This window comes from Corythoichthys intestinalis, chromosome 2 (assembly GCF_030265065.1).
Source record: "Corythoichthys intestinalis isolate RoL2023-P3 chromosome 2, ASM3026506v1, whole genome shotgun sequence".
Taxonomy (NCBI): domain Eukaryota; kingdom Metazoa; phylum Chordata; class Actinopteri; order Syngnathiformes; family Syngnathidae; genus Corythoichthys; species Corythoichthys intestinalis.
The window spans coordinates 36320814-36334820 of NC_080396.1; the positions used below are offsets into that span (position 1 = coordinate 36320814).

Sequence of the window (14007 nt, forward strand, 5' to 3'; positions counted from 1 at the left end):
TCATGTCATCCTTTAAGATATAGTAGATGATGAATCATTAGAAGGCTCGTAGTCCTGACTGATTGCTAAATCTTTACGGTGAAATTTTGTCTCAATTGTCATAAAGTCTGGTGGAGAAAAATGACAACTAGTGGAAGGTGAGGAAGTTAAATTTAGTGACGTCTCGTATATGATGCACGATTCGGCGAGAGTGCAAACATCACAAAATTCGCAAATGAAGGCAACTTCCTCTGTGAGCAGTTCAGTTTCCTCAGGAAGACTTTGCCACTTTAACATTTTTCATTTGATGCGGTTGCCTCACTGCTACACATCACAAAGTTGAGATAAATTTGCATGGCTAACACTGGCCGAAGTTTTGACAAAAATCCAAAACAAGCCGCATGTGCCCGAAAATTAAGAAAGACCAGTGGTGTGAAAATTAAATAAATACATTATATCATTTAAATTAAATTCGTCATTAAATTTGTCATTGAAATTATATTACTTGAAAATGTATCTGTTTGTTTAATTCAATATTTATTTTGTTTCAAAATTTATTTCATATTTAACAGTAATTTATGTATTTATCTATTCCCATATTTTTGTATTTATTAAAAAATGTATTTACCAATAACTATTTCAATATACAGTGGGATGAAAAAGTATCTGAACCTTTGGGAATTTCCCACATTTCTGCATAAAATCACCATCAAATGTCATCTGATCTTTGTCAAAATCACACAGATGTAAAAATATTGTCTGCTTTAACTAAAACCACCCAAACATAGGTTTTCATATTTTAATGAGGATAGCATGCAAACAATGACAGAAGGGGGGGAAAATTAGTAACTGAACCCTCTGTCTAAGGAGACTTAAAGAGCAGTTGAAACCAATTTTTACGAGAAATATTAAGTCAGGTGTGTGCCCAATCACTAATGAGTGGTTTAAAGCTGCCCTGGCCACTATAAAACACACACCTGGTAAGAATTGTCTTGATGAGACGCATTGTCTGATGTGCATCATGTTCAAAAGAGCTGTCTGACGACCTGCAATCAAGGATTGTTGATCTATACGTATAAAGCTGGGAAAGGATACAAAACCATCTCTAAAAGTCTGGATGATCATCAATCGACAGTCAGAGAAGTTGTCTACAAATGGAGAGAGTTTGGCACTGTTGCTTCTCTCCCAAGGAGCGGCCGTCCACCAAAGATGACGCCAGGAGTTCAGCGCAGAATACTCAGAAAGGTAAAAAAAGAACCCTAGAGTGTCTGCTAAAGACTTACAGAAATCACTGACACAGTCCAATATCTCTTTGCACACATCAACTATATGTAAAATTATGGCCAAGAATGGTGTTCATGGGACAACTCCACGGAGGAAGTCACTGCTGTCTAAAAAAATACCATTGTTGCTCATTTCATGTTCGCAAAAAGGCACTTGGACACTCCACAGACGTTTTGGCAAAATATTTTGTGGACTGATGAAACCAAAGTTGAATTGTTTGGGATTAACACACAACGTCGTGTGTGGAGGAAAAATGGAACAGCTCACCAACATGAACACCTCATCCCCACCGTGAAGCATGGTGGTGGGAGCATCATGATTTGGGGCTGTTTTGCTGCCTCAGGGCATGGACAACTTGCAACTATCAATAGAAGACTCAATTCAAAAGTTTAGCAGGATGTTTTTCAGGAAAACCTGTCAGACAGTTGAAGCTAAAAGAGGTTGGATGCTGCAACAAAACAATGATCCAAAACACAATTGTAAATCGCCTGCAGAATGGTTTCAGAAGAACAAAAAACATTCTGGAGTGGCCAAGTCAAAGTCCAGACTTGAACCCCATTGAGATGCTGTGGCATGACCTAAAGACAGCGATTCATGCCTGACATCCCAGGAATTTGACTGAACTACAGCAGTTTTGTAGAGAAGAATGGGCCAAGATTAGTCTTGATCATTGTGCCGGACTGATCTGCAGCTACAGGAAGCATCTGGTTGAAGTTGTTGCTGCCAAAGGTGGGTGGGGGGGGGGCACAAAATATTAAATATGATGGTTAACCTTTTAATGCCTGCAATATGAAGCAATTGTCAGAGAATCACAAAATGTGAAAAAAAAGGTCTTAATGAAACCTTTCTTTCCAAATTTGTAAAAAAGAAAAAAATAATATGTGTAATAGGCGCTCTAATAGCTATAACCCTTGCTAAATCCTGTTCTTTTTTTCTCATGAAACCTGCAGATGCATGAGTAGCATCCATTATTTATTTATTCATTTATTTTTGAGTAAGATATTTCAAAATTCTGAATTAGTATCAAAATCATGAAATTCTTAGTGTATCAAATGTGATACATTTGGCAAGGAGGGGTTAACTTACTTATTTTTCTCTTCTGTCAATGTTTGCATACTATTCTCATTAAATATGAAAACCTATCAATTTTTGGGTGGTTTTAGTTAAAGCAGACACTGTATTTTCATCTGTGTGATTTTGACAAAGATCAGATCCCATTTGATGGTGTTTTTTTTCAGAAATGTGAAAAATTCCAAAAGGTTCAGATATCTTTTCATACCACTGTACAGTATACGTATATATTTCCTCTTTGACTTTAATTGACCAATGACAGACTTTTTTCATGCTGCGCAAAGGGAATAAGAGTGCCAAACTGAAATAGCTGCATACAAAATAAAACTAGATTAATAAATATTAAAGTAATGTTAAAAGTTTGAAAATAAAAACAAATTAAATAAATAAATACTGATATTATAACATTTTAATGATACATATAAGTGTATTATATATTTATTTAATTCATTTTGGCACTGCTGGTCATCCATAAGAAAGGCCTCAGTTAAATGCACCGTTACCCTGCTTGAGCGTAACGGAAAGCTTCCTCATCCAGCCTGGCTCGAATCTCCTGCTGAAGTGCCTCCTCCAGTCGTTTCTGCATCTCCTCCAGCTCGCTGATCCTCTTCCTGTGCCTTTCTGCTTCCTCCTCTTTTAGAGCCATCTCTGCCTGCATACTGATTCGCACCTTGACACACATACATCCAGCAGGAAGGAAGTCAGCTGTCTTGCAAACTTTCTGGCATTCACAGCCTCCTACAGACCTCCTCGGCCTCTCGCAGCTGCACTTCCAAGGTCTGCTGGAGCTGCTCGTGTTGCTGTCGCCTCCTCTCTTCATCCTGCTCTAGGAGAACTTGGGCCTGTTTCTGCGCTTCCCTCAAAAGCTCCAGCTCAGCCAGCTTGCGCTCCCGTTCTTCTTGTAGATCCCGCAACCTCTGCAACTCCTCCTCCTTGGCCCTCTGCCTCTTTTCACGCTGCTCACGCTGCTCGAGCCGTTTCAGCTTCAAGTCTTTGTGCAGGGACGTCTTCCCCTCAACATGCAGCCTGATAGCTGTCTGAATGGCTGCGGGCAGATGACAGATGAGCGTGTACATGATTAAACAAGGTCTTTGGAGTTGCTCATTTGTATTTCCTCTAACCTGTTGTCCATTCTTGTCTTTGTTTGGTGTCTGACGAGCTCATTTCATATGATTTGGAGAGCGTTTTTAGACAAAACATGCACCTTTTACCATCGCGGTCCGGCAGAACCTTGAAACAAGACCACACAAAAAAATGATAGCATGGACATACGATGTTATACTGATAAAACAATAATTAAATGTTTGCAGTTGATGACAACAATGATAAAATTTGCTTTCAACGACCATTGGCGCAACTAGGGGGTGGCCCTGGATGGCTATGGCCACCGCATAGAAATTTTTAATGTGACGTCGCCTAATTTTTGCCCAAATAGTGTGCCACCATATTGGGCGTCCAACAAAGCTAAAACGCACATAATACGCACACTATTAGGATAAAAGTGAAAATCTGCACTTTTTTCAGGTACCCTAGGAGAAGGGGCAGCGTGGATTGGCTTGCTGCAATCCAACGTGAAAACTTTCTTCCAAATGACGCGTCGAGGCTATGTCATGTCCATTTTATATCAGGTATGAAAATGTGTCCTTTCCCAAGGTGAACGGCCACTTTTTGTGTGCTAATTTTTGCTAAATGAATTATGTGAAGCAAAACTTTCCTCGTTTTTTTTTGTGCAGTGTTGTGGCTGTGCATTCAGATGTGTGTAATGTTCATACAGTATATACAGGCCTATGGATAATGATGTAAAAAGGAGGAATTTTATTTATGAATTTATTAACTTTCAGAGGTGGAGTTAATGTACATGGATGACTTTATTATTCTAATATTATCACGTAACATGGTGCAAATATAAGATTACCGGCCACGCCACTCGCTAGTATAAACACAACAACAGGTGAAACTGTTCTGAAGCATACTTTATTGCCTGGTAATCAGAATTAGAGACTATAAATGGTGCCTATTGTAAAAGTAGTTTTGTAACACTAATAATTACTTTTGTACTACATTAAGATATGAGTGTTTGTTATACACTGGATAGCCTGCTAATCAGAATCAGACTATTAATCCCTGTTGGAACTTCCTGTTACATAAAGCAAATATCTGATTGTTTCTGTATTTGATTCATCTGTATACGCTATTACCTACTTTTTCCCAGTAGTTGTTTTATTAACAATAAATTTACACCTTATACTCACTAGACAACAAAACAATTGTTTTGGATCTCAAAATATTAACTATACTATTATTAGTCTGTGCACATTATATCATTAGTAACATTAAATATAACACAAAAAAAACAAAGTACATGAGTAATTCCTTAAGTCTTTTTGGCGGTTCTCTACAACAGTTCAATGATATTCTGAAATTATGACTTTTAGTTTTGGTATGCCAATCCAAAATTGTAAGTGTCCCCACCTGGCCACCCCTTTTAGAAATTTCTGGAGGCGCCACTATAAACAAGCACAAATGGAGGTTTTGTCAAAAAGCATGGATGGAGTTGTTTTTTTTTTTACCTCTACACAGCAGTTACTATCCAAAGCAATTTTGCCCTGGCACTCCTTGCGGTCCTCCCCAGTGTAGTACAACAAGTTGCCTGGCTTCAGAGTAAACCAACGCTCTTTCCAGTTTCTCCTGAGTTGGCCTTTCTTCCACAAATAACCCTGCAAACCCCCCATCCGAAAACGCACACATGTATTTTCAAGACACAAAGCTCAGCCATGTCAGCAAGCAAAGTAGCAGACCACATACAAGTTGCTCTACCTACCTCTTTGAGGACATCTCCAACAATCTCCCTGTATACTTCTTCAATAGCCATACTGATGACACTCCTATCAATGCCTCTAGCCAGCTTTCCTGCATCCATCATCTCCAAGAAAAACCAAACAGTAATGCCTTTCTGTTGCACTGCATCTTGGGAGAGTAAGTCCTCCAGTTCAACACAATTTAGCTCAACGCTCATTGCTGCACATATCTTCTTGAGTAAGTACTCCACCTTTATGGGAGGGGAGATGGGACAGATATACAGCGTTGAAACATTATGCCTGTTACTACGTATATAATTATGGCAATGTTATTAATCTTTGAATGGTGTTTATTTGGTTAACGGGACAGACAGCACCTAGTATTAATGACCTTAATTTGAATGACAATTGATCAAAGTTATTAAGTATGCAAATGGCAGATTTCTTAGAACTCTGATAATATAGAAAATACTGTTTAAACCCGATAAAATGACATCGCTTATGAGCGCAGCCATTTTGTGACGTCAGTTATACCCACGCGCATGCACATTGACTCGAGCACAAGTGAATGTGATCAGTGGCGGACTTGGCAATTTTGGGGCCAAAGGAGAACATATCCAGGGGCCCTCTTCATGAGTCAGGGGTTAAAAAGGTGAGAAGGGTGTGGAGGAAATATGTTCCAGTACACTAGGGCTGTCCTAAACGACAAATTTTCTCCTGATTAGTCAGCCGACTAGTTTTACGATTAGTCGACTGATCTAATAATATTCTTTTTTTTACTAATTTAGCAATGAAATTTTTGTTGACGCTTATTCATTCACAAAACCACTTTATTACTTCATTAAAGTACAAATGATCACGTAAACAACAATTAATCACAAATAAAAAATGAGGTTAAATGCTGATAGCATTTACTAGTGCAAAAGAATGGAAAGTATTCAGATTCAGAACACCAACTTTGCCTTTCCAACATTATTCAAAACAATTCTTAAAAAAAAAAATTCTACCATTATTATCTTAGTATACTACTATATATAATAGTAGTATAATAATTATAATAATTATTCATTGCCAATCATATTTGTCATAAAGAATGTCACTTGAAAGCTATTTTTAGTGTAGAATCTGTATTCTGTAGTATTAACTGTACATATTATAATATCAATTCTGAAGTATGTGGGATTAACTCCAGAAATCGTTATTTATATGAGGAACATTGTTAGGTTTTGTGTTGTTTTTTTCCCAGTGTGACTTGTCCCTGTGATTGCCCATTGATTTCACCTGTTGTACCTCCTAGTGTATCCTCCAATCTGCATCCTCCTGTGGTCACCTGTTCCTCGTTGTGTCGTTACCCCTTGTCTGTGTGTGTGTATTATGTGTTTCTTTTCACTCCTTGTTGCGTCATTGTCTATGTCAATGTCTATGTCGAAGTCCTGTCGAAGCCCTCGTGTATTAGTCCCTCCGATAAAGTAAGTTTTGTTTGAACCTTGCATTTTTGATCCCCAATACTTTTGGTTGTACTTTGTGCTTTTGTTAAGTATTATTAAAACGTTTTTTGAGTTCACCGCCACCTGCCTAGCTGCCTTTTGTTTCCCTGCATTTGGGTCCACACCACCTGCCTGCCCGGTTTTCCTGACAGCTCATTTTGAAATGTGCACCGGAGGTACGTTCGCTAAACCGCTAACCGAAAGCTTTACGCTCCGTAAAAAAACATTCTTCGTAATTGCTTGTGGTGTCATTAATAGATTTAATTTTTTTTTTTCGTTAGCAAATGCCGTTAACCAGCTGTTGAGTGTTATTGTATGACTGATTGGAACTGTACTGCATTGTTTCGCCACAGGGTGTGCTGTCGTGTATTTTATGTTCGGTGTGAAGAAGAAGAAAGTTAAAAGAGGCATTAGCGGCCTGTTCTCAACGTCTCCCTCACTGCACTTTGGCTCTCATGGAGAGCACGTTCGATATAAACGATAGCCGACGTGCAAAGTAGCAAGTGAGCTGTAAATAGAGCGAGTTTAGTGGCAGGAAAAACGCGGGAGAGTTAAGTGAAGCTAACAGCTAAGCGGAGCTAAGCTAAGCTAAACTGCGCTAAGCTAAGCTAAATGGCGCTAAATGAAGCTAAGCGACTGATACTCAGTCCGTCGTCGTGGAACAGTCCATTGTAGTGTGTGTGTGGGGGGGGAGAGATGATTTAAATGCAGCATTCAAATGTCTTTCTTTATCGTTTTGTTATTTTGTTTGTTTGGTATGCTGACATAATTATACATGACGAATAGTTGGGGGTGCTGCTGGCTCCGGTGGCCCAAGCCCTTGCTCGTTGGGGCAAGGGCAGCTGGTTGGAGGCCCCCTACTGGTTGGGGGCCTAAAGCGATCGCCTACTTCGCTGAATAGCAGATCTGCCTATGCATGTGATAATGAGTAGAGTAGAGTCATAAACTTCACCCACACTTGACAAGACAGCTCCCACATACATTGCGGCACGCCTTCCCGTAGGCGGTCGACCCAGGCTTTCACTTTGATGAACTCAAACACATGCTGCATTCAAACGGCGGCTTTAGGTGGAAAAGGACGAATGTTTTACTGCATACAAGCAGGCAGGAGTGTCTCAAGAGTGATTTGGTAGAGGATTCAAGGTAATTATCATATAAAATATGCCCATGCATGCACTTTGAAACGTTGTGAAAAAGATGCATGGAAAAAAACTAGCGTAACTTTAGCTTGAAATATTCACGAAAAATAAATCATAACTGCCCAGTTTTTTGCTTTTAACCAAGAATCTACACGGTTCTATGTTCATCTCTGTTGAAATATATAAAGAATTTTCAACTTAAAAAGGTATTTGTTTTGTGATGGCCACCATGTTGTATCCACACACAGTGGCGTAACTTTACAGTCAAATGATCAGGTAATTTTCAGCCCGTTTTTTGGGCAAAAAAGTAGTAATTATTAATAAAAAAGACATTTCTGCATCCATACAAATTTTTTTTTCCTTTTATATGTTTTATTTTATTTAACATTTCAATCTAAAAATGGCAATGGCCAGATAGCCGACAAGACAGGCAATAGTAACATCGGAATGGCGTACCGCACACATGCTATTTTTAGACTATGACGTCGCATCGTAAACCGGAAGTAAAGTAGAGTGGGACATTATAGACCCGCCCTCGCATAGAAGCAACGTAAATTCTGCTACTTTTCTCCGCTAATCTTTCAAAAACGAACATGCTGATTACACATTGCTTTTTTGGAACTTGTAGAAACATTACGACATATGAAGGATGTTTTCTTCATACGTTTCCCGAAACTAAAAACTCGGAGGAGAAAATGTGAAGACTGAATCAACTTGCGCGGACTTTTAACGCCAGCTCTGCAGTAAACATTTATGCAGTAAACATTTTGTTGGATTTGCATTGTCTTTCAGAGGACAAAGAGGTAAGCCATTTTGATATATTTAACTTATTTTTTGGCGTGACACGACATGCTGCTTCTGTCTGACAATGAATGACCTGAAAAGAATTAAAATGGTATCTGACTGCCACTGTTACATTTTCTGTTGTAAAAAAACAACTTCAGTAAAGGGGAAGTGTAAATAAATTATAGAATTAAGATGTGTTAACAATGAAAAAATTTAAAGTGTTCGTTGGCTGTCTCTGAGTAGCATTTGCAATCGCTACACAAAGCTAACTAAATTACCTCCAAGAACAGACGTAGGACAACCAGCTTATATAATATATTAGAAAGACAGGGCTGGTAGTAAAGGATAGCTTGTTGAAATAGGAGAATGTCATTGTCAGTTGCGCCGATAAAAAAGCTAAGGCTATGCTTAGGTCGGCTCGTTTTTTTTTTCGTCTTTTCAGCCTTCCACACTCAAGCCATCTCTTTAACTGAACATTTTTATGTTCTTCCACATCTTTGCTGGTGAATTTGGCACCAGGGACATCATTTTCGGAGAGAATTGGTAGGTTTAGCTCTGTAAACATCTCCTTCGTACACGATTCCCATTCATTTCCTATTAGGGACAAACGGTGGCTTATCCCCACTTAGCAACAGTCGCTAATGTCATGAATATTAATGAGCGGAAGTGACGTGTTGCTTGCAGTACGCCATTCAACCTAAATAAGTTGTGATTGTACATAGAAAAATGCTAAATTTGCTTTTTTTTTTGGAGCAAAATTAAGTTGATTTTGCATGCTTTCCTCTAGTATTAAGTTTCTGATGTGAAAATTAAGTGATTTATAAGCTGTTGAAAACTTGCACTAAATTAAAAAAAATTAAGTTGCTATTGTGAGCAAAACTTTTATATGATATGGAAATATTGCTATTGGTCCTGAAAATATAGGTGATTATCTCTGCATTTTGGTGATTTTTGTGCATCTAGCGTAAAATTTGAGAATTTTAGAGCCATTTTAAATTTTGTTAAATTTGTATAAAAAAATAATTTATCAGGATTTTAATTAGGGAACGACTTAGATTTTTTTTATGTCGCTGCTCATGGAGACTCATACAGTGCCTTGCAAAAGTATTCGGCCCCCTTGAATCTTGCAACCTTTCGCCACATTTCAGGCTTCAAACATAAAGATATAAAATTTTAATTTTTTGTCAAGAATCAAAAACAAGTGGGACACAATCGTGAAGTGGAACAAAATTTATTGGATAATTTAAACTTTTTTAACAAAAAAAAAACTGAAAAGTGGGGCGTGCAATATTATTCGGCCCCCTTGCGTTAATACTTTGTAGCGCCACCTTTTGCTCCAATTACAGCTGCAAGTCGCTTGGGGTATGTTTCTATCAGTTTTGCACATCGAGAGACTGACATTCTTGCCCATTCTTCCTTGCAAAACAGCTCGAGCTCAGTGAGGTTGGATGGAGAGTGTTTGTGAACAGGAGTCTTCAGCTCTTTCCACAGATTCTCGATTGGATTCATGTCTGGACTTTGATTTGGCCATTCTAACACCTGGATACGTTTATTTTTGAACCATTCCATTGTAGATTTGGCTTTATGTTTTGGATCATTGTCCTGTTGGAAGATAAATCTCCGTCCCAGTCTCAGGTCTTGTGCAGATACCAACAGGTTTTCTTCCAGAATGTTCCTGTATTTGGCTGCATCCATCTTCCCGTCATTTTTAACCATCTTCCCTGTCCCTGCTGAAGAAAAGCAGGCCCAAACCATGATGCTGCCACCACCATGTTTGACAGTGGGGATGGTGTGTTCAGGGTGATGAGCTGTGTTGCTTTTACGCCAAACATATCGTTTTGCATTGTGGCCAAAAGTTCAATTTTGGTTTCATCTGACCAGAGCACCTTCTTCCACATGTTTGGTGTGTCTCCCAGGTGGCTTGTGGCAAACTTTAAACGAGACTTTTTATGGATATCTTTGAGAAATGGCTTTCTTCTTGCCACTCTTCCATAAAGGCCAGATTTGTGCAGTGTACGACTGATTGTTGTCCTATGGACAGACTCTCCCACCTCAGCTGTAGATCTCTGCAGTTCATCCAGAGTGATCATGGGCCTCTTGGCTGCATCTCTGATCAGTTTTCTCCTTGTTTGAGAAGAAAGTTTGGAAGGACGGCCGGGTCTTGGTAGATTTGCAGTGGTCTGATGCTCCTCCCATTTCAATATGATGGCTTGCACAGTGCTCCTTGAGATGTTTAAAGCTTGGGAAATCTTTTTGATCCAAATCAGGCTTTAAACTTCTCCACAACAGTATCTCGGACCTGCCTGGTGTGTTCCTTGGTTTTCATAATGCTCTCTGCACTTTAAACATAACCCTAAGACTATCGCAGAGCAGGTGCATTTATACGGAGACTTGATTACACACAGGTGGATTCTATTTATCATCATCGGTCATTTAGGACAACATTGGATCATTCAGAGATCCTCACTGAACTTCTGGAGTGAGTTTGCTGCACTGAAAGTAAAGGGGCCAAATAATATTGCACGCCCCACTTTTCAGTTTTTTATTTGTTAAAAAAGTTTAAATTATCCAATAAATGTTGTTCCACTTCACGATTGTGTCCCACTTGTTGTTGATTCTTGACAAAAAAATTAAATTTCATATCTTTATGTTTGAAGCCTGAAATGTGGCGAAAGGTTGCAAGATTCAAGGGGGCCGAATACTTTTGCAAGGCACTGTATATGCCTAAGAAAGATGCCTCTTCTGGTTTTAGGTTGCTAGCGGCTTTGGTTTTGAAAATATTCAAATTTTAAGTTTTTTAAAATTGGCCCCCTACTGATCGCCGCCGAGCCCCGTGCCCCGTTAACTGATAGTGAAGTCTATGGTAGATTTAATTATACCTTGAGGAAGAGCGGGCAATCTTGGATACTGAGATTTGATTGGCTAAAATAGTACCAGTATTGATAAAATGTCATCCTGCACTAAGAGCGGCCATTTCCTGCAAATATTGGCTTTAATTTTCAGTTAATCTCCACTATTACATATCAGAAAAAAATTAAATTCTGTATTTTTTCAATTCATTAACAAGATTCTTTTCGTTGGGTTGCAAATGATAAAGGTGCTGTTTGTCCCTTTCAGCAACGTCTTATAAACAGTATGCCAATTTATTCACACACACAGAGCAGTTAAGAAAGCATGAGGTGTGTAATGTTACATGGTGCTCAGCATGAAAAAAAATCTAATCTGCCCTCTAAATGTAAACCTTCTTCTTGGAAGCGTCTGTGAAAAATAAATTACAGGAAACCAAAACACGAGTTTGAAAGTGAGACAGGAGCCTGAATGGCAGTATAAACATAACCTGTATGTTGCACTATGCAAGGAACAAGATTTCAGTCAGTCTGCAATTGGAGTTTGTAAATTATTTTTTGAAATGTTTGTTTTACTACACATTACTGCCTTTTTATTGAAATGAACAAGACAGAAATGTGATCCCGAACAACCACATGGTTACATTTCTTTCCCAGCTAACAACCAAAATGTTTTTTTCCCCACACTATGGCTTCCATTCATTTTCTGTTCGTTACCGGTTTAAAAAAGGTGCTAAACAATTTCATGCTGAGTGATTAATTAGTTGAGTAATTATGTGTAAAATAACATATCTTGTGACTACATTTTGTGATCTCAAACATTAGACAAAATAACTGTGATTATTGACAGAGTCAGATTTAATAATAACAGTAACATGAATGTTAGGGCAAGACTATTTTGAGATAATGCTTGAACTTAAATTTGATCAACACTCTAAGGGGAAATTCCCCATTGAGAAATGTTAAATGTCATTAATTCCAGAGTTAAACTATCACGGAAATAAAAGCTGACTGTAGAACAAACAAAGTTGTACATCAGTTGTACAGTTGTACAAGAAAGAATTTCATGTAGCCTAGTGTCCGCAGTTCTCAAAAGCCTGTTGTTTAAAGGAACGGTAAGAAAATGGTACACACGGCCCTGTCCCAACATTTTTGGAAGTAGTTGCAGACATCAAATTCAAAATGAGTGAATTAAAAAAATATCTACAGGCATGAAAATGAGTCAGGGTTTGAAAAAGGTGAGAAGGGTGTGGAGGAAATATGTTCTGGTACACTGTACAACTAGGGCTGTCCCAAACGACTAAATTTCTCCCGATTATTTTTACGATTAGTCGACTAATCAAATTTTTTTTTTTTTTTTTTTTTTTACTAATTTAGCAATGAAATTTTTGATGACGCTTATTAAGTCACAAAAACATTTTAGAACACTTAAATTCCTTATCAATGTACAAATAAACATGTAAATAACAATAAATCACAAATAAACAATGAGGTCAAATGCTGATAGCATTATTTAGTGCAAAAGAAAGGAATGTAAACAGATTCAGAAAAGTGACTTCGCCTTTCCAACGTGATTCAAAACAGTTCTTTAAAAAAAATCTAGCATTAATATTATAGTATACTAATACGTATATATTATAGTACTATAATAATTATTTATTGTCAATCTGATTTTTCATAAACGGTGTAATTTTAAAGCTATTCTTAGTGTAGAATCTGAATTCTGAAGTATTTGGGGTTAACTCCAGAAATTGTTATTTATATGACGAACATAACGTGTTTTTATTTTGAAATGTTCACCTGAAGTACGATTGCTAACCGTAAGCTTAACACTCCGCAAAAAAAGCTCTTTTAGTCATTGCATGTGGTGTCAGTAATCATTTTTTTCGTTTGAAAATGCTATTAACCGGCGATTTTAATGTTTGAAGTGTCACCTTTTAACCGCAAGTTTAGGGTTTGGAGAACTGGAGACTGCCCATGTTTTATAGCAGACTAAAGTAGTTTGTCTTTTTACCCCATTAGCCTCATAGTAGCATTGCTAACGCTTACAGTGTTTAATAGAGATGTGTTTCCTTATTTTGTACATCTGAACTTCAATTCTACAGCGTGTTGATGACCAATAAACATCTGTTAAAGGAACTGGAGTCTCATGTGCCATCAGCACGCAAGCACAACTGTATTTATGCACGCATGCGTGCCCGCAGTGATAAAACGCAGCTGTGAAAATTACCGCCCTCATTCTTTTTTACCGTAAAATAAATGGACTCATTGCATTTCACGACAGGCTTAGCAACTTCAATAAAACATGTCATTAGTTAGTTAGATGGACTTACGATCTGCCAGCTTGTAATTGTCTCCTGTCGTCTTACAAAATTACAACTGGGTGACGGCGCTTTTGGTGTTCATTCACGGCCGATGTGCAGCTTAGCTTGGCATTTAAGAGAAAGGACATAACAGTGTACCCTCCTTTGTTTCGTTGAACTACGTCAATGTTTTGGCCACTCTGGGGCCCTTTTTTGGCTTTGTGCCTCTTTCCCCGCTTGCATACCAAGAGTCCGACATTAAAAAAAAATCTTCAAACTACCCCCCCCCCCCCCCGCCCCCCCTTAAAAATGTT

General features: G+C 38.3%; 1 protein-coding gene across 1 annotated transcript in view; it reads right to left on the bottom strand.

Moving 5' to 3' along the window:
* LOC130912359 (differentially expressed in FDCP 6 homolog) overlaps window positions 1-14007 on the bottom strand; it is a 33073-nt gene that overhangs the window by 7579 nt on the left and 11487 nt on the right. Inside the window, exons 4-8 of the mRNA XM_057830403.1 lie at window positions 5156-5383; window positions 4905-5051; window positions 3456-3564; window positions 3081-3379; window positions 2838-3004 (exon numbers count right to left, since the gene is read on the bottom strand). Of these exons, the coding sequence (XP_057686386.1) occupies window positions 2838-3004; window positions 3081-3379; window positions 3456-3564; window positions 4905-5051; window positions 5156-5383 (950 nt within the window). The remainder of the gene's footprint in view (window positions 1-2837; window positions 3005-3080; window positions 3380-3455; window positions 3565-4904; window positions 5052-5155; window positions 5384-14007) is intronic.